This window comes from Alnus glutinosa, chromosome 14 (genome assembly GCF_958979055.1).
Source record: "Alnus glutinosa chromosome 14, dhAlnGlut1.1, whole genome shotgun sequence".
Classification (NCBI taxonomy): Eukaryota; Viridiplantae; Streptophyta; class Magnoliopsida; order Fagales; family Betulaceae; genus Alnus; species Alnus glutinosa.
Window position 1 is genome coordinate 24550231 of NC_084899.1, and position 20350 is coordinate 24570580.

General features: G+C 35.7%; 1 protein-coding gene across 1 annotated transcript; it reads left to right on the forward strand.

Annotated features, from left to right (window-relative positions):
• The first annotated feature begins 301 nt into the window (after window positions 1-301).
• Window positions 302-19242, forward strand: LOC133857321 (myosin-11). Its single transcript, XM_062292541.1, has 29 exons — window positions 302-685; window positions 1819-1947; window positions 3642-3785; window positions 3901-4046; window positions 4132-4288; window positions 6236-6294; window positions 6803-6962; window positions 7035-7184; window positions 7308-7444; window positions 7532-7678; window positions 7786-7887; window positions 8172-8229; window positions 8312-8413; window positions 8965-9002; window positions 9392-9518; window positions 9610-9780; window positions 9948-10079; window positions 10157-10266; window positions 10406-10469; window positions 10736-10913; window positions 11114-11239; window positions 11440-11565; window positions 11766-11891; window positions 12092-12297; window positions 12383-12502; window positions 13326-13436; window positions 15119-15258; window positions 16175-16425; window positions 18607-19242. Exons 1-29 carry the CDS (start codon window positions 683-685, stop codon window positions 18648-18650), a joined length of 3564 nt encoding a protein of 1187 aa, XP_062148525.1. The 5' UTR covers window positions 302-682; the 3' UTR covers window positions 18651-19242.
• Window positions 19243-20350: the final 1108 nt, after the last annotated feature.

Here is a 20350-nt window from a genome sequence, read left to right on the forward strand (position 1 = left end):
AGCAAACCATATAAAAACACAAAAAAAATAAAAATAAAAAATAAAATCTACTGGGCTAAATTTATGAAAACTCTCTATTTAATGGAACCACCAGTCTTGAATTGTGCAATTTTTAGATTAAAATTAGTTCACCGGATCTCATAGCAAAAAGTATGGGAAAGAATCCTTATAGTATTTGACCCGAAATAAGAGCCCATGTAGGGATAGAAATGGGCCAGGGCTTGGGTTTGAGATAGCCCAATCTCTGCCCAATAAGATCAATTAAACCAGTCTCATACAGAATCCGGACTCTATGCTCCCATTTCACACACAGGGAGACTAAAACTGAAGAGAAGCAGAGAGCCACAAGAGCTTCCAAGAAAAATGGCGACGAAACTGGAGGCCTTTGAAGAATGGCACATCCGCAAACCAAAGGGAGCCAAGACAAACGCCAGGCCAAGAAAGAAGAAGACAAATAAACAACAAGAAAAAAAGAAAAAGAAAAAAAAGAGAGAGAAAGTTTCCCCTGCGTCAATTGGCTTATTTTTTTCACCTGGATTGGAATATCTTTGATGAAAATTTCGAATTGACCTTTGAAATGGTTTGGTTGGAAGTAGAGTTGAATTGGGTTTTCGCTTTTGAATAAGTTGGAGTAGTATTTGATGAGGAAAACCTCTGTAGCTGGGAATCACATTGGTTAGAAATGGTATGTGTGAGCTTTAACTCTGTTTTTCGGAGTTTGCATCAAGCTTTGGACTTTATCTGTGGACAGTGTGGGTTTGCTGAAATGTGGTTGTGATGTCTATTTCGCGTATTCTTTGTTTTTCGGTTTGTTAATTTTTTTTTTTATGGGTTCTCTGCATTGATAGAAATGGTTTTCTATGTATTACAACCATGGTGACTCTGAAATCTCTAACACTGTTTACTCTTGTTCATAAATTTGAATAGTGAAAATGTGTGTGCTTCAGAATGAAGAAAGTAGTGTGAAAATTTGAAAATTCAGTAATAAAAAGCGTCGGATTGTTGGAATTACAAAGAAAATGGTGATGAAATTCACAGATATTTTGTATGCTCGCTATTCGAGTACATTTTCATTATATTGGAATATAATTAAATATCATCAATTGAGTTGGAAGGAAATTATTGGGCCCAGGTGCCAAACCAATTCCATTTAAGTAGAGATATCCATATAGTTCCCATTTATTTTAATATGAAAAATTAAAGTGATAAAAAGATGGATTACTTATAATGGATTGGTGGAAATTTTGATATTTTCTGACAAAAGGTTCAGACACTTGCTATGAATCTAGAATAGGCTATATCTATGCTTGTTGAATAGCCATTGAGATCTCTACCTACATGGTTTTTTAGTTTGGAAACGTATGAGCTAAATCATGAAATTCCTGTTGAGCATCTGCTCTACTGAGTGAAAATATGGATATACACTGTTGTTGATTCTATGCAAATATGGTGAAATAAAAAACAGAGAAAGAAAAACTGCATATAGATTTATCTGGTTCGACATTGTACCTACGTTCACACAAGAGAGAACTTGTTTTCACTATATCCTTAAAACAAACTAGGGCTAAAACTTATATCTCCAGTTAATAGTTACAACCCTAGACTGATACGTGAAAAATCTCCAATATAACCTTATCGTACTGTAGGGACTTCGCTCCCCGCACGCCTATATAATATCAGGCTTTTCAATTCTGATGCTTTTTTTATATAGATTTTCTGTTCTTACCCCAAAAAAAATGAAAAGAAAAATAAAATAAAATATTGTGCATCAGCTTTGATCTTAAGCAATTATAATATTGTACATTTCAACTGCTGCAGGGCATGCCAGAGAATGTTGTTGTTGGTTCTCACATTTGGGTTGAAGATCAAGAATTAGTTTGGATTGATGGACAAGTGATTGATATTAATGGAGGGGAGGCTGAGATTCAAACTAGTAACGGGAAGACGGTGAGTTGAGCTCATAAGATGTCAAATAATCTTCCTTCCGGTCTAATAGGCATTGAATCTCGTGGTCTTCTAGTCCAGTTGTCTTTTAATACAATGTTCTTCCAATCTGGAATTCTTTGCAGCTTGGTTTCAAGAATTTTACATATTTGAACTTCCTTTGCATTTTGAATTGTTTTGTTTTTTAATTCTTTAGACTGGTCATTTCTGTTTTTATGTATTTCTTAAATAATAATAAAAAAAGATAAAAGGTGGAGGTGAAACATGGAAAAGCTTCTTATCACATTTCCAGAAAATGGGCTGTTACAGAAACATTTCTTGCAAACTGCCTCCTGTGACATCTTTATTTTCCTTGTACACAGAGTACATGATCTTTATTTTCCTTGTACATTCCTTGTCCGTATTTTTCTTACTATTGGATATGTGCATGTACACGCGCCCCTTCCAACCTTAATTGGTTCATCAATTTGAGATCAAGTACTGGCTTGACGAGCTTTGCATATCCTACCGAATGGAAAAAATGAACTTCAATTTTCTCATTTTCTGTGTTGGTGTCAAAGTGTTACTAGCCTTTGTTACCTGGCATTTTGTGCTTTAAACTGTTTTCAAATATCACAACCTTATACTTGGGATCTTTCCTTGAAATTGTTTTCCTTTAGCATATTACTCTTACAAGATTGAATAAGAAGAATATACAAGGTCGTGACAATGTGGAAATATTATGTAATACTTCAAACTATATAAAAACATGTCATGTCCTGATATTAATTTTCTAAAATCCAATAAGTTAAACTAGGTTAGAAAGTGAAATTGTGCTTTGTAAAACATTTTGAAGATCCAACGGTTAAAAGGTGCTTTTCCCCCTTTATTTTTGACATAATCTAAATGAAGATTTTCAGAGACCAAGAATCTTTTGGTGGTAAAACATCTCAATTATCTTGTTTGTAAGGTTTAATCTAGAATTACAACTATTCACACGCTAAATGTCACTCCTCTTCTTATGGAGGTAAATAATATTTGAGATTTCATTTTCTCTAGTTGAAGATTTTTCACTGTTTTAGATGCAATTCAGGTACCTAGTTCATATAATTATGTTGTTTGGGGTTTAAAAAACATGTCCACAGCTTCAGGGTTTGTGAACCTGCTAGATAGTTAAGATATTTTTTATATTCATAAACTTCTCAATTCACTATAAAATTATGTGGTTTCCTTAGAAGACTATAATGTGTAGGGAAAAAATCAGAAGTTAATTACTGTAAGGTATGTATACCCTTTTTATTATCCGAAGATACATGGAGACTTTTAATGCATCCTGTAAAGCATAAGCTCTCTATTTTGTTCAATTTCGTACAAGTTCTGCTTCAGATACATTTCTTAGATTTTAACGTCTTCAATCTTCTTCACAATTCTTCTTGTAAGAGATTATAATCCAACCCTTTTTGATTTTAGTCTCTTGCCGTAACTTAAAAGGTTTTCTTAACTTTTTAAAACTTTTTGAAAGGAAATGCCTTTCTTTTCATCATTTTAATATTTTTATCAATAATTTCGTTTTCATTACAAAGGGCACCCCTTATTTTATGTTCCATATAATGAATTCATTGATCCCTTACTTGAATTCATACGTTTATTCATTTGGTAAACTGACTTTGTTCTTATATATCCTGCTTTTCTACATATCCTACATTGATATTGGCCAGGTTGTTGCAAATTTTTCAAAATTATATCCCATGGATATGGAAAGTCCTGAAGCTCGGGTTGATGACATGACTAAGCTGACATATTTGCATGAACCTGGAGTTCTGCATAATTTGGCAACTAGATTTGAGATCAATGAAATTTATGTAAGACTACCCTCTGCTTCAGTTTTTTATCAGTTAATATTCACTCTGGAGAGAGAAAATTATTAACAAATGCAGATTTGGGTGGCTTTGTTATAATACATTGACATGATGGCAGACTTATACTGGAAACGTTCTTATTGCTATCAATCCATTCCAAAGACTCTCACATTTGTATGATGATTACATGATGAAACGTTACAAGGGAGTGCCACTTGGAGAACTCAGCCCTCATGTTTTTGCAGTTGCTGATGTTGCATATAGGTAAGCTTATGTTCCGTTTACATTCTACATTGTTTTCTTAAAAGATGATGCAGTTCGTCTTCTGAATTGCTTAAACTTGGATCAGGGCAATGATTAATGAGGGAAAATGCAACTCTATTCTGGTTAGTGGTGAAAGTGGCGCTGGTAAGACGGAAACAACCAAAATGCTTATGCGTTACCTTGCCTATTTAGGTGGTCATACTGCAGCTGAAGGACGGACTATTGAACAACAAGTTTTAGAAGTAAGCAGGATGATCTCACACTAACTTATAAGTAAGACAAATCAGAGCTTCGAAATTTCATGGGCTGTACAAAAAGGACAAGCGTGCCTGTGTAAGGGGAAAATAAATGGTGTCGGTGTATAAGTTGGATTGAACATTTTGATCGATTTGAAAGCTGAACATATTTTCTGATGGGAATTAGTGAGAGAAAATCTGCAAGAGGTATAGTTGGAATTACGATCCAATTAGAAATCTGACCATAAATCGATAAAGTTAGTTATGTGAGTTTAAAGAGTCATTAAATGTTTAGTTTAGAGGTATCTGAGGGCTGTTAAGTTACTTGGTATTAATTAGTCATTCTAGTTTAGGTTCAAGGTTTGCATTCTATGGCAGAAGTCAAAGGGCTTCAAGTCTCTATGATATTTGATGGCTTGTTTTCCTTATAAAGCAATAACATAATAAGAAGCTTCTCTTTTTGTGATCATATCTTATTTTCTGGTGTGACTCCAGAAAGTACAGGTTAAATGCATTCAAACGTTTAGATTAGATCCTTAGGAAATGAATTTGTAGTCTCTTTGAATACCCCTAAAATAAGCTGATAAAAAAAAATGGAAACGTGCCTTATATGGCTATAAATAACATCTTCTCTTTCAATAACCAGATAATATATCCTCAGAATTCCTTTTATGACCATATTGTGTATTTAGTGACATCTTCAAAACATAGTTTGCAGGTTGCAAGCACAGCATGCCTTTGCAGAAACAGCTACTAACACGCTTGCATGACAGATTTTGCATGGTGCAAGGCATCTGCATTTACTTGAAAACCTGATCTGTATGATGACGGAGATTAGAGTAGTGAATTAGGCATTACGATTAAGTAGATGAAGTCATTTACCAAAAATTCTGTTTCAATAAGTTATTCAGCTGCATAAAGGATAAGGATTGAACAGGAGTCGCGTTCCAGAATCTGATTATTCAGTATTAGTTGGTTTGCTTTTTGACTAAGTTTTAACCAGCTTTATCGTGGTTGTGGATAGATGTTCCAGATATGTTCTCGAAGTGTTATTAATCTGCACTAAGGAGTCACCTTTCCCAAGGAACACAATATGAATGTATTATTAATCTTTTCTTAAAGAGGAGCGCTACAACATGGAAGATGGTGCCTATCTTCATTTTTTGGTGTATTTGGAGAGAAAGAAACCTTAGATGTTTTGAGAACCTAGAGAGCTCCCTAGAGGAGGTGTTAGAGTTGTTTCTCCATACACTGTATCTCTGGTCGATGGCTTTTCTGTACCCTCTTTCCATCAGCTTTGCTGATTTTCTTGTTTCTTTTTCCTCTTCTTGTTAGGTGTTTCCTGTTGTATACTTCCAGTGTACGTAGGGGCGCCTTTCGCTTTCAATAAAACTAAATTTACTCATAAAAAAAAATTAATCTTTTCTTAATTGTCAAGATTTGAACCTAAGTCCTATACCATTATCAGCAGAGCCAATATCTAGGGGACACACTAATTCAGGGAGCTTGGACAACGGATTTGGTGTTGTACAAAACCATTCTTAGTCAACTCCTGTAAGCAGGAATGAGAGATAGTTTGGACATGAAGAATCTGCCTCACAAGAAAAAAATTATTTGTAAAATTGACTTCCTTGTTATATATTAAATTCTTGCACTATTATGAGGCTCTATATCTCGACAAGCATTCCCAAAGCTGACTGGAGGAGATTACAGCTGCTAGTCTATGATCTAATCATTCTAAGACTTTCTTTCTTCATCATTGAAAGATGAAATCTAGAGCGCAACTTGCAGAGTATAGTTGCCTCCTTAATTCTAGTATGATGAGATCTGAAGCCTTGCATGTCTAGTTTCCCTTAAAAGAATTTACATTAATTGCCCCTCTTTTTCCAATTAGGTCATATTAATTTTTAACTTGGCCTTTCTGAAGCTCTTGTTCTATCTGATGTGCTGCAGTCAAACCCAGTTCTGGAAGCATTTGGCAATGCAAAAACTGTTCGAAATAACAATTCCAGGTGAGAAGCTAATACTCATGCTTTCAGCGTGCATGTTTTTATGTGAAAATATTTATGGATTGATGAACCTGGCCTTTACATTTTGGCTGACTGGCTTTGATTAAACTGCCTGCTTCCATCTCCACACACACTGGCACATGCATGTATGTACATATATACGTATAAAGGGATCCGGTGAATTTTCATATCATAGTGTATAATAACTTCAGGTAGATATTTTTAAATAATGAATTTATAGCTACGAGCATGATATGGTTTTGACATTTTAGTGAGATTTCAACAGGGTTTGCCAGTTAGATTGCAGCATAGTTCCTAATGGAAGTAGAAATAACAAAAGTATTTAGATGGTATCTCTCTTCCTTCTTTTTTTCACATGAATATTTCCCATGGTAAGTAGGGATATTTTAGAAAATGAACTATCTCTTGCTCATTTATATTACTTAATGTAAGACAAATGTGATTTTCATAACATGTTGGCAGTCTATACCTACTGATGTTCTCTACACAGTCGTTTCGGAAAATTTGTTGAGATTCAATTTGATAAGAAAGGAAGAATATCAGGGGCAGCCATTAGAACTTATCTTCTCGAAAGATCTCGTGTTTGCCAAATTTCAGACCCTGAGCGCAACTACCATTGTTTCTACCTTCTCTGTGCAGCTCCCCATGAGGTAGGTGTCTTACCTTGAAATATTTCGTAGAAGTTAAATCATTCAACTTAATAGATTCTTAATTCCTATCAGGAGAAAGAGAGATACAAGTTGGGAAATCCTAAATCATTTCACTATCTTAATCAATCAAATTGCTACGAACTGGCTGGTGTAAGTGATGCTGATGATTATCTTACTACTAAGAGAGCCATGGATATTGTTGGGATAAGTCGAAAAGAGCAGGTATTGATTTTGTATGGATCTAAACACTTGTTTGCTGCATATTTCAAACATAATTAATGCAGTAAAACAGGGAATAATCTCTCTCTCTCTCTCTCTCTCTCTCTCTCTCTCTCTCTCTCTCAGGATGCAATATTCAGAGTAGTGGCAGCAATTCTTCATCTTGGCAACATTGATTTTGCTAAGGGGGAAGAAAGTGATTCAGCAATTGTAGAAGATGAAGAATCCAAATTTCATCTTCAAATAACAGCTGATCTTCTCATGTGTGACCAAAGTTTTGCTATTATCATCATAAGATACTTCCTTTTCTTTTGCATGTGCTGTATTTGTTGATCTTGTCCCTTTCTCAGGTGTGATCCTCATGCATTAGAAGATGCACTGTGTAAGCGTGTAATGATTACCCCAGAAGAAATTATCAAGAAAACCCTTGATCCTCATGGCGCTACAGTTAGCAGGGATGGTTTAGCCAGGACAATATATTCTCACTTGTTTAACTGGTAAGATGCCCTTTGGGTCATAGATGTAATGTTATATAATAACGGTATGCTTTCTTATTTTTATGGAGAAGAATCATTTACACCTCCATGGATTTTATTGCTTCCAGGTTAGTGGAGAAAATCAACGTCTCAATTGGGCAAGATCCTGCCTCAAAATGTCTGATCGGGGTCCTTGACATTTATGGTTTTGAAAGCTTTAAAACTAATAGGTGATGATTGATTAAGTAGTTATATAACTACAGATATGTGCTTATGTCTGTATGCGTGAGTAAAAAACAAGAAGATTATTTATTTGCATTGCTCCTGTTCTTCTGGTCCTTGTGTTGCACAGGGTGGCTTGAACCACTGACTTCTTAAATTGAGGTCACTTGGAAAGCCCCCCAAATGCCACTGGAATTGGTGATTGGTACAATGACTGATAAGTTATAGATGAAATTCTCGTATTGAAATTAGCCATGCTTTCTACTTATCTTTTTATATTTATTTTTTGCAGTTTTGAGCAGTTTTGTATTAATTTTACAAATGAAAAGCTGCAACAACATTTCAACCACGTATGAGTTATGTTGTATTTAACAAATTTACTGGTTACTGATTTTCTTCAACATACAATCTGAGCATCATGATGTCTTTCAGCATGTGTTCAAGATGGAGCAAGAGGAATACACAAAGGAGGAAATTGATTGGAGCTACATAGAATTTGTTGATAACCAAGATATCCTGGATCTTATTGAAAAGGTTTCCTTATCCTTTTTCTTGTAGTTGATAACTGTCTACTCATCTACACAATGTTCTGGTAGTTATTCTTTGGTAACCATACTGATGAGCTAAAGGTGAGACTGGCCTACGCACATGCATGCTAAAGTTACTCAATGGAAACTTGTTTTACTATAGCATTCTGCCTTGTAGGAGCTTAGTGCTAATACCACTAGGGTACGAGGGCCACTGGTCATTTACTGGTGAGTGGTGAGCACCTTTATTATGTTCAAACGTACATGTTTGTACTTATATTTTGTTTTTAATGTTTGTAATGAAGAATAGAAATGAAATCATTGTCCATTACTTGTAGATAACATAATGGGGATAGATATTCTCATCATGTCTTCCATATGTCTTCTCCAACAGAAATGTTAAAGCAACAGTAAATTGGAAAAAATCAATTGACATCCTATTGCTCATCATGTCTTATTATGGTTTATTTCCGTGCTGTTCATTTAGCAGTTCAACTGAGTATGTGATTTGCTGAATTAGCTGTCGCACACCTCTCTTAATGCACCGTGTTTTTGCAGAAACTGTGTGGGATCATTGCCTTGCTGGATGAAGCTTGGTATGATAACATTTCTTGATTCTTTCTTTGTTGATGTGTATATATGTATTTGGCATAATCAATGCAATTGGCCCAATATCACAATCAATCAGATGCTGTAAGGTATCTGATCAATAAAAACATTTTGTCTTAAAAGAATTATATGATAAAATTTCAGTTTTGCACACGATATAAGGGCACCTCCTAACCTCTAGTATTCAGATTTAGTATACAAGGTAGGCAGGAGATGTGAAAAGTGATCCAACAGCGAGCTTCGTTAGAATGCATTCCATGATTTGATAATAGCATGTTACAAGGCAGTTTATTTTTCACTTTATTTTGAGGGTTTAGTTTAATTTAATTATTTTATTTTTATAATTTGCTTATTTGGTTAGCACTTACTTTTACAGTATGTTTCCAAAGACAACTCATGAAACATTTTCACAAAAGCTTTATCAGACATTCAAAGATCATAGACACTTCATCAAGCCAAAATTGACGCGCTCGGACTTTACCATAGTTCATTATGCAGGAGAAGTAAGTTTTATTCTCTATTTGCTGTATAGGTTAATGTTTGTAACGTGGATTGGCGTTGAAGTATATTCGGTTTTTATGCACTTCTTTTCAGGTTCAATATCAGTCTGATCATTTTTTATGCAAAAATAAAGATTATGTTGTTGTCGAACATCAAAATTTGTTGAGTTCTTCCAGTTGTTCCTTTGTAGCGGGCCTTTTCCCTTCACTTTCTGATGAAACGGCCAAATCCTCTAAGTTCTCATCTATTGGTTCTCGTTTTAAGGTATCTTATTTCCTATCATCTTCTTTACAATTGTGGTGGATTTACCTCAGTAAATTACTGCAACTGGAAGGAAATTATTTATGAAGTTATGTGTTATGTTAACAACTCAATCAATACCATACTGTTGTGAAAAGCTCAAACCTCATGTTCTGACTTAATTGGTGCAGCTACAGTTGCAGCAATTGATGGATACACTAAATTCCACAGAGCCCCACTACATTAGATGTGTGAAGCCAAATAACTTTTTAAAACCTTCAATATTTGAGAATAACAACGTCATGCAACAACTACGTTCTGGTGTAAGTACAAGCTGAATTCATGATGTGCTATTATTTATTAATGGTTGTGCACTTTATTCTCATTTTCATTTGTGTAGGGGGTTCTAGAAGCAATCAGAATCAAATGCGCTGGATACCCTACTTGCAGGACCTTTTTCGAATTTTTAACTCGATTTGGTATCCTTGCAGCAGAGGCTTTGGGAGGCAAGTAAGTATCAGTTTATGTTCCAATCTATATAACAGTTTTAATGTTATATGTTTTCTTCACTTGCCCATATTCAAGTTCTTTCTCATGTTTACTGATTGTATGTTGTTAAATTCTCATTTCTGAAACTATGCATTTGTAGCAGCTATGAAGAAGAGGTAGCATGCAAAAAGATTCTGGAGAAGATGGGCCTTACAGGTTATCAGGTGACACCCGAACCTTTCACAGTTTGAGGAGCATCTGATGTCTGTTAACCCTTAAAATTACAATTATAATCCTTTGAGTGCTCTAATATGTTTATTGGCCTCAACCTGGTGGACAAACTGAAGTTATCTATTTCGAGGGACTTCTCATTTACTATGCTTGAACTAGCTGTGAATTGAGCATAATCATATTAGCTCACATTTTAATGAACATCCTTCTTTTGCGAGATGTCTTTGCATAGGCAATTGACCCATAAATGGTTTTCCAGATTGGGAAAACAAAGATTTTTCTAAAAGCTGGTCAGATGGCTGAGTTGGATGCACAGAGAGCAGGCATGCTTGGCATCTCAGCCAAGGTCATCCAAAAGCAGATTAGAACTCATATTACTCATAAAAAGTTTGTTAGTATGCGGAAGGCATCTATTCACATACAATCCTTTTGGAGAGGTGAGTCCATTAAATGCCCATTTATTGGAAATGTACCATTATTTTCAGAATGTGTCCTTTATACACCTGGACATTATCACCTGATGCATGCACCATTTCACTAAGTACCATCATTTTTACACAGTATTTAGTTTCCCATGCTCTAAGGTTTCTTTTGGCTGAATGCAGAATTTCTTGTTTCTTATTGTTATTACTTCCAGGAGAACTGGCTCGCAAGTTATATGAGCTTCTGAAAAGGGATGCAGCTGTTGTCAAAATTCAGAGGGATTTGCGTAGATTCTTGGCCAGAAAATCCTACATCATTTGTGTACAATCCTTTTGGAGAGGTTAGTCCGTCAAATGCCCATTTATTGGAAATTTACCATTATTTTCATAATGTGTCCTTTATACACCTGCACATTATCAGCTGATGCATGTACCATTTCACTAAGTACCATCATTTTTACACAGTTTTTAGTTTCCCATGCTCTAAGGTTTCTTTTGGCTGAATGCAGAATTTCTTGTTTCTTATTGTTATGACTTCCAGGAGAACTGGCTCGCAAGTTATATGAGCTTCTGAAAAGGGATGCAGCTGCTGTCAAAATTCAGAGGGATTTGCGTAGATTCTTGGCCAGAAAATCCTACATCATTCGTATACAATCCTTTTGGAGAGGTGAGTCCCTCGAATGCCCATTTATTGGAAATGTACCATTATTTTCAGAATGTGTCCTTTATACACCTGGACATTATCACCTGATGCATGTACCATTCACTAAGTACCATTATTTTTACACAGTTTTTAGTTTCCCATGCTCTTAAGGTTTCTTTTGGCTGAATGCAGAATTTCTTGTTTCTTATTGTTATGACTTCCAGGAGAACTGGCTCGCAAGTTATATGAGCTTCTGAAAAGGGATGCAGCTGCTGTTAAAATTCAGAGGGATTTGCGTAGATTCTTGGCCAGAAAATCCTACATCATTCGTATACAATCCTTTTGGAGAGGTGAGTCCCTCAAATGCCCATTTATTGGAAATGTACCATTATTTTCAGAATGTGTCCTTTATACACCTGGACATTATCACCTGATGCATGTACCATTTCACTAAGTACCATTATTTTTACACAGTTTTTAGTTTCCCATGCTCTAAGGTTTCTTTTGGCTGAATGCAGAATTTCTTGTTTCTTATTGTTATGACTTCCAGGAGAACTGGCTCGCAAGTTATATGAGCTTCTGAAAAGGGATGCAGCTGCTGTTAAAATTCAGAGGGATTTGCGTAGATTCTTGGCCAGAAAATCCTACATCGGAACTAAGTTTTCTATGCTGATCTTGCAGACAGGTTTACGAGCTATGGTTGCTCGTAATGAATTCAGATACAGGGAGCGTAAGAAGGCTGCAACTATCATTCAGGTTATTTTATAGCTGTTTTGTATTGCTTAGTATTAATAGTTTGTTGCTTTTCATGTTCTCCAAGATTGATTATAGAAACTTGTAGGACAATTGGCGCTGCCACAGAGCTTTTTCAGAGTATAATAAGCTTAAGAACGCATCAACTATTTTGCAAAGCAGATGGAAAGGGAGAGCTGTGAGCAGAGAGCTTAGGAAACAAATGATGGTAACCACTGTTCTTACGTAGTTCTGTTAAATTATTAAGTAATTCTTTTTCGAAATTTGATATCCTGTCTTCAGGGAACTTTTGAAGAATGCATGTTTTGCATACTATCATGTTATATCTAATACCTTTTCGCCTTCTCCTAGAATGCTACCTAGCCATGTTACTAGTACTTAGCTGTCTCCTTCTGACAGAATTATGTGCTTTTAATAGTACGAGGGCTATCATCTAGAGTTCTTCTCTTTGTAAAAAACATTACTATGAAAATAAACTAAGATAATAGGACTCATACAAAGTCCTCCTTCAAGGCATTCAAAAATTCTCTATGAGCTTCCATGAAGTCTGTGTGCGTGTGAATTTGCATGTCCAGTATTGATACTTGAATGGTAATGTCAATTGGATTGAATGCCTCTCTTTGTGAGAGTGCTCGTCTTATATAGAAAATAAATCGATCATTACAATGCTGAATATCAGCAATTACGTGATTCTAGGAAACTAATAAGGCAACTATAATTACAGAATATTTACAGCTATAATTAAGGCTAAATATATGTGCTGAATCAAATATATGCTAGCTGTATCTGACTAACAGGTAATTGTTCAAGAGATTCAAAAATGGGCACTTTTAGACATGGTTAACTTATGATAGAGATTAGTTAACTAAGGACATTTCCTATATCTACAAATGTTCCACCACCGAAAACTGTTTGCTTCCAATTAGCATTATGAAATGAACGGTGCATGTTCTGCTATTATACTTAGTACTGCACCAGAAGCATCACTCTTAGTTGATGAAAGAAATGTGTTGGTTGTTAATGAATGTCAGGTTGCCCAAGAAGTGATTGAAGAAGCTTGCCCTGTAATTAGAGAACCCTCAATGCCTGACCAAGGTGCTGAAAAGATTGAGACTCTCATCATGGAAGTGGAAAATTTGAAGGTAGTGCTTATTAAACCTATACATTTCAAATGTTCCAGCATTCTTCTATTTTATTTTTCTTTGCTTTCCTTCCCTGCAAGGAAAGGTTCCATCAATCTTCATATTTTTGGATCTTAAGCATCTGTCAATGCAAATGTTATGACTAAAAAAGATGGGCATGCTGACATAGTAAGTTTCTTCCTTGAGTAAGGCTGGTGATTTTGCCATTATAGAATTTAACATACAGAAGATCATTTTAAGAGATCTACCAATTAGGGGGAAATTATAGTTGAGAAATTTTGAATTAGGAGGAGAATGGTTACCAAAGGAAAAATAGGTCTTTTCCACCCCCTCCCCCCTGGCACATCTTCTCTCTCTATACTGGTTACAGAATCTAACACGGTAATTGACTAATCAATTGTAATATTTCCTATTACAGTATATTTATGGCAGGGAACTTTGTACTTTTACATGTTATAACATGTGAATGAGAAGCCAATTACTCATGGGTTCGCTCTCGCAATCTTTTCCATCCTCTTTCTAGTCATCAACACAACATGATATTAGAGCTTAGTTGTCTATGAGGTCCAAGGTCCAAGTCTAGTAACCCCCATTCCGGTAATTTCTTTACTTTGCATGTGCAATGCCAATGCCTGCATTTGGTTCAATGTTATTGGGCAGGCCTGCACATGAGGGGGGGAACATTAACGTCATTTGTATTTACAAGCTTGATATACACTTTAGGCCACATCCAACAGTTTTAACTTTTAAGTTGGACGCTCTAACAAATCCAGCAATTGGATTAATCTTTTTCCCCCTTTATCTGTTGTTGGTTTCAGACAATTGGATTCACAAATTCTAACATTTAGAGCACCTTTCACTCACATATCAAGCAAGCTTTGATGGCTCACAAACCAGGAAATATTTCCAATCTGAGGTCAAACAGCTGACTCAACTTTTTCACGACTTGAGTTCAAGTATTTTGCTTTTTGACGAGGCCAAACTTCAGCTATAAAATAGCTGGCCTGGCTCAGCTCAACTTGTTTGCAGCTTAGAGATTTGAGTATCTAATTGTCCCTATTTTTCATCTAAGTTACATGATATCAGTCTTGCCTGCATTTTTTAAGAAGCCGCTGAAGCTGCAGGATCGATGGTCTCAAGCCACATAAAAATCCCCAAGTTAGAAATACAGGCCTTAAAGTCCATGGTGTCGCACCAAATTTTTTTTCCGTAGAATTCAACCTGTGCACTTTTGTGCCTCTAGCTTGGCTCATGTTTCTCGTTCCCACAGGTGCAGATACCTGTCCTCTTTTCTCTTTTAATACGCCATGTCACTTGACCTCTCATCATCTTGCCTACTATCTCCAAGTTATCAAGACTGGATTTATATATAATTTCTTTGTACATTGGCTTGATAAGCGTCCATCTTTATGGGTCTTGATAGCATCTGTACTCTTCATGCTCCATCAAGAGTCATATCTTGCTGATTTTATATCCACTACATTGATCATCATATACTTCATTCATGAAACGTGAAGATGAATATGATTATTGCTAGAAGCATTTAGGGAAGAATGAGCATCCATGTTTAAGTTGTTTTTTGTGTTGGCACATCTTACTGATACTAAGATTCCTATTTTTCTGGCCTAGGGATTCCGACTTCTTTTTTTAATCTATATTTGATGTGGTTTTACTTTACACAGGCCTTGTTGCAGGCAGAAAAACAAAGAGCTGATGAATATAAAAGGAAATATGCGGAAGCCCAGGAATCAAGTGAAGAAAGACGTAAAAAATTAGAAGAAACTGACAGAATAGTTCATCAACTTCAGGACTCCTTGAACAGGTAGTATTAGTATGATTCGCTTTAAGAATGCTATAATCTCACAATTGTTGATTAACATAATCCTTTTTTGGAAATCTTAGATGTAGAATTTGACATGGTGCTTCCTCAACAATTAAATCAAATCTGATGATTAATTAGGTCAAACATGCTTTCATGTGACAGTTCACTGCTAAACTTTGTGGAACCGTTTCTTGGAATGAAACTCCAGTTCTAAAAAGATAGTATGGCATGTGAATAAATTTTATTCTTTAGGGAGATGGGAGAGAGCCCTCTCTCCTCCCTTAAGTTCTCCAAGTTGAAGATGAAACCTTATCAAAGCCCTCAGGTTTTATGTGCAAACATTATGTTATAATATAGAAAATATCACAAAATTGCTGACAATCTTGGAAATTTCACTCTTAGGAGATTATCAGATAGGAAATTAACCATTTGGAATATGTTTAAGCGCTGATATAGCACCGTGACCATTTGATAGTCATTTTTCTTTTGACCACTTTGCCTTTCCCTTTGAGTCTGGCCTTGATCGCTTCTTTTCTACTCTTCTGACTGCCAAAATAAATGATTGTATATTTTTTTTGTGTTAATGATAAGAAAACATATTATTCTAGTCAAGATCATAGACCTTGTTACCTACTCTTGTAGAAAGATCGTTGAAAACTTGGTCAAAATGGAAAGAAAATTTGCGAGCGAAGGAGAAAGTATGCAGATGATACTAGCAACGAAATAAATAAATAAATAAAAATTAAAGAGGGGTTTGGAAGTATAAGGAAAGGAGCATGGTATTGATGCAAACCTCTGCTGAAAATTGTTCAAGTATTTACATTCGATACAAGTTACATTCATTTTAATTATGACAACTTGTAAAACCTCTCTTAAGTCATTTGACTAATACTAAATCTAATTTAGTATGTCTCAGGATGATATATTCCATGTCAAATCAAGTTTCAGAGCTGAAAATGGTCTTGTCTACTTCATCAAGACAGACTTCAACTTCTGGACCCATTGATGGGGATGAAAGGATTGAATTCATTTCCAGTAACTCAGATGCTTCATCCTCCGACTCTGATTTCTCTTTTCCAGCTCCAATTCCAACTTCACCAACCTCTGCCATCAACCCGAGTTCCTTCCAGCTGATAGTTCAGGATATTTCAGCAGCAGAATTCTCAGGTCAGTCCATCTTCTTAGTGTATTGCATCGAGTAGAAATTAAACTATGTTACTGAAAGGATTGAATCAAACAAAGAGATCCTTGGGTATATAAATTTTTGATAAGCTGATTTCCTACCGTAGATTGAATATTTTCTGACCTCAATACTTTTGCGTAGCCTTATCATATTTAACTAAAAACATGTTTGTCTAATTTAAGAATCTCAATTGATCCCTCGTTAATTCTAAGAGAAGAAGTAATAAGTTGGGGTGCCTTTTTTTTTTTCTTTTTTTTTTTAAAGTTTTAAAAAAGTAATAAATTTCTCTAAAAAAGTGCAATAAGGTGTGCAATCCTAATATGGAGAATGTGTACAAGAGAAGCACCCAAAAGCAAAATGAACATCTAAAATAAAAGATCAAAGGACGACTACAATTTGAAAAATAGAGTGAACTAGTAGTTCTGTCATCGCATAAAGAGACCCCAAGGGCAAAAGCTTCATCCCTCGGAACCAAAACGTGCGCGCATTGCATTCTCTCCAACTACACTGCATTATACACAAAGAAATTACTATCCAAATTTTCACCCCTACAACGTCTACCATAGTGTCTATTTTAGCAATTCAATAGTTTACGTTCCATCCTTGGACTGACACACCTGACCCCAAACAAGCAAAACACAAGTCCACCCTACTGATGTTGCAATGAAAAAATAGTTGATCTATTTTCTCCCTGTTCTATTTAAACATGTAACGCCGATTTGTAATGATTAGTCATCGCCTTCTCAAACTATCTGTGGTAAGGTTCTTTCCCAATGCTTCTTTCCAAGTGAAAAATGCTTCTCTTGACAGAGGTTTGACATGCGATATATTTTTCCAAGGAAAAGAGTTGTCACTCATGACCTTAATGCCTTATAATAGCTTTTAGCCTCAAAGCCATAGCTTCTAGCAGGAGTCCATATCTTTTTATCCTCACTCTCCTGATGTGGTATAGTGCTTCAAGAAAGAAAACCAAGCATTCTAGTTCCTAATCTTGCACTGCTCTAAGAAATCTTGGGTTCCAATGAAAACTGCTATTTGATTAGTCCATGTATTCTGCCACTGTTGCATGTTTATCCCGTTCAATGTGGAAAAATTCGGGATATGCCTCTTTTAACATGGTGTTACCACACCCAAGATTATGCCAAAACTGAATTCGAGTGCTATATCCTACCTCGAATCTAATAAATCTGTAAAAATTCCCCCCCAACGCTCTCTAATATTATTTTTCTAAAATAACTCTATAAGGACCTCTAATTATGGACCCCACGCACTTAAAAGAAACTCCAAACTTCTTATCCACCACCCTTCGCCAAAGATTATCCCTCTCCATATAATGCCACGATCATTTGTTGAGTAAAGCTAGATCAAAGACCAACAACTGTCTAACCCCCAAGCCCCCATTTTCAAGGGGATCACAAACAGTATGCCAATTGATTAATAGAATTAAAGTCATCCCCAATCTATTGAAAATACCAACAGGCAAGGAAAAAGAAACAAAAAATTAAGTTGGGGGGCTAGATATCGTACTCGTGATCATTGTAAACCTCCTTCCTTTCAACAAATAAAGATTTTTTCACTTGCCAACCTTTTCTCCATCTTCTGCATCACCCGGCCCATCCATTCCAGCCCTTGATTTAAAAGAACCTAGAGGTAGCCCCAGGTCTTTTAAAGGACGAGTCGATACTCTGAGGCTAAGAATATTCACTAATTCCTCCTCGCCCAATATACATTACCAACAGGTACTGATCAAATTTACCCAAGTTTACCGTCTACACCTGAATTGCTACAAACGAAGTCACTTTTCTAGACAGAAGCTGATCTAGATCTGCTCCATAAAACAATTGAAGTTTCTTTAGCAAACAGAAGATGAGAAATCACCAAATAATGATAGAAATGTATTTTTTTATGCTGCAACTAAGCACATGATGGATCAGCATGTTTCTACTTGGCTTATTGAAAGTGAGAAAACACCGAGTTTGACAGAAAGTTCTCACTTTGTTGGAACAAATTTTTCGTTTCAATTCATTCCCTCTGCATCTCAGTTTGTCCTTGCTTCTTAGATAACACTGTTATGTTCCAATTTCTTTTTGCTACTCTTTTGAATATGGGATGTTTCCGTGCTAACAGTGATGATTTTTTTCTTCTTGGATTGTTGCACCGTGCAGGATTTGAAAGTGATAAGGAGAGGGCATTTGATGACTTCTTCTAATGAAGCTTTTTTCTACGTCAAATCTAGCTTTGATTTATTTATTTATTTATTTTTTAAAGATGAGATGAAATAAAGAACATACAATCAGGTGTACAGACTAACCAGAACGATGCATACTTAACCAGAATAGTAAGAAATACAAGGAAAGTTGAAATAAGATGACGGAAATGGAAACAGACCAACAAAAGAGTACAATGTCCTTAGCAACATTACACAGCATTTTCTATCCATAGACCAGAGGGGATATATCCCTCGCGGTGGAGCAAGAGAGAGGGAATTAATGTTGCCAATAGAACTAATTGTAGCAGCGCTATGTGTGGAGTTGTGAGTGCGGCTGAAGGCACTCATATTCATCTTGATTTCTGGCCAGCTTCTGAAGGAGTTGAGGAAAATAAGAAAAATTGAACAATCAGAAGGAAAATGATTTTTGGAAGACGAGAAACCGTCCCCCAACACCCCTTTTTGATTAAAAACTATTTTTTTTAATCAAAAAGGGGGCAAGGCCGGACGGTTTCATGTCCCCTGTGTATCAGCTCTCCAATCAAAATAGAATTTTTTACAACTGAACAATTAGAAATAGAGTTTCCTACAAGAGCTGAAAGACAAATAACACCAAAGACAGTACATAGAGTGGCCTGGATTTGGATTTGGAAGGCTTCTTACGCCAAAAAGGCCAAAGGGTCACTACATATAGAGATCCAGAGACGCATAATTAGAGGAGGTTAAGATCTGCTGTAGAATAATAAGTGACATAGGTGTACGTGAATAAATACAATTAATTCTTGAGGATTATTTTTGGAATATTAGATTACGAATGTTTTTACTTTAAGAGGTTGTTGCTCTTTTATCGGGAAACGAAACCAATAAACAAGAAAACATCTTTACTTTTTGTAAATGAAATTTTATGTGTTTTTGTTTTGAATAAAGTAACTTGTATTATTGTTGACAGTTTGCAGAATCTTTGCCTTTTCAAATTATAAAATGAAACAAAAAAAAAATGACGTAGTTGTTGCCAAATTTAGCTGACTAGCCATGAGAACTAAGTTAATCAAATTCTTGAAAAAAACCTATCCTTCTAATAATAAACATAAAACAATTGTCTACCACGAATTTATTATCTACTGTCAAACGGTATCACCATGAAACCATAGGCTTCCTTGGCACGTAGTCTTAATTTTGTATCATTTTTCATTTCTACAAGTACGTATTTCAAGCTCCTTTCTTTTGAGAAGAAAATCATGCATTTCCTTTAGTTTCGATCGTCACAATTACAACTCCCTGGAAATTGGCTTGCCTCTTGGTCTACCCAATGCAACTACATCGATCATTCCTAGTCTTTACCAGTTACTTTAATTGCTTCATCCCTGAATCTTTGTTTCAAAGTTCATGTTTTGGTTGGACTAACGGTTGTCGTGCGAATCGAGTTTGGGTCTTGTCGAGACATGAATATAAGACTATATATATATAAGTCAATCATAATTCGACCCATTTAATTAAACGAGTTAGACATCTCAACCTTAACCTACTAATTTTGTGTTAAGTTCGTGTTGAGTAATTTATCGGTCGTGTCAAAAATTACCAGCACTAGCCTTCACTGACCTGGCCTCTATCTATATATTGACCGTAACCTGTACGTTCATCTGTTCCTGTTGAGCTTTGGGCATTCTGACCAATAAACTTGAGTGGGAATGGGTTTACTT

What these genes read in the sequence shown, in the direction of transcription:
- LOC133857321 (XM_062292541.1), top strand. An exon ending in TGCAACAACATTTCAACCAC is followed by an intron (nt 8,230 to 8,311) that starts GTATGAGTTATG and finishes GATGTCTTTCAG; the next exon opens with CATGTGTTCAAGATGGAGCA. An exon ending in CTATTGGTTCTCGTTTTAAG is followed by an intron (nt 9,781 to 9,947) that starts GTATCTTATTTC and finishes TAATTGGTGCAG; the next exon opens with CTACAGTTGCAGCAATTGAT.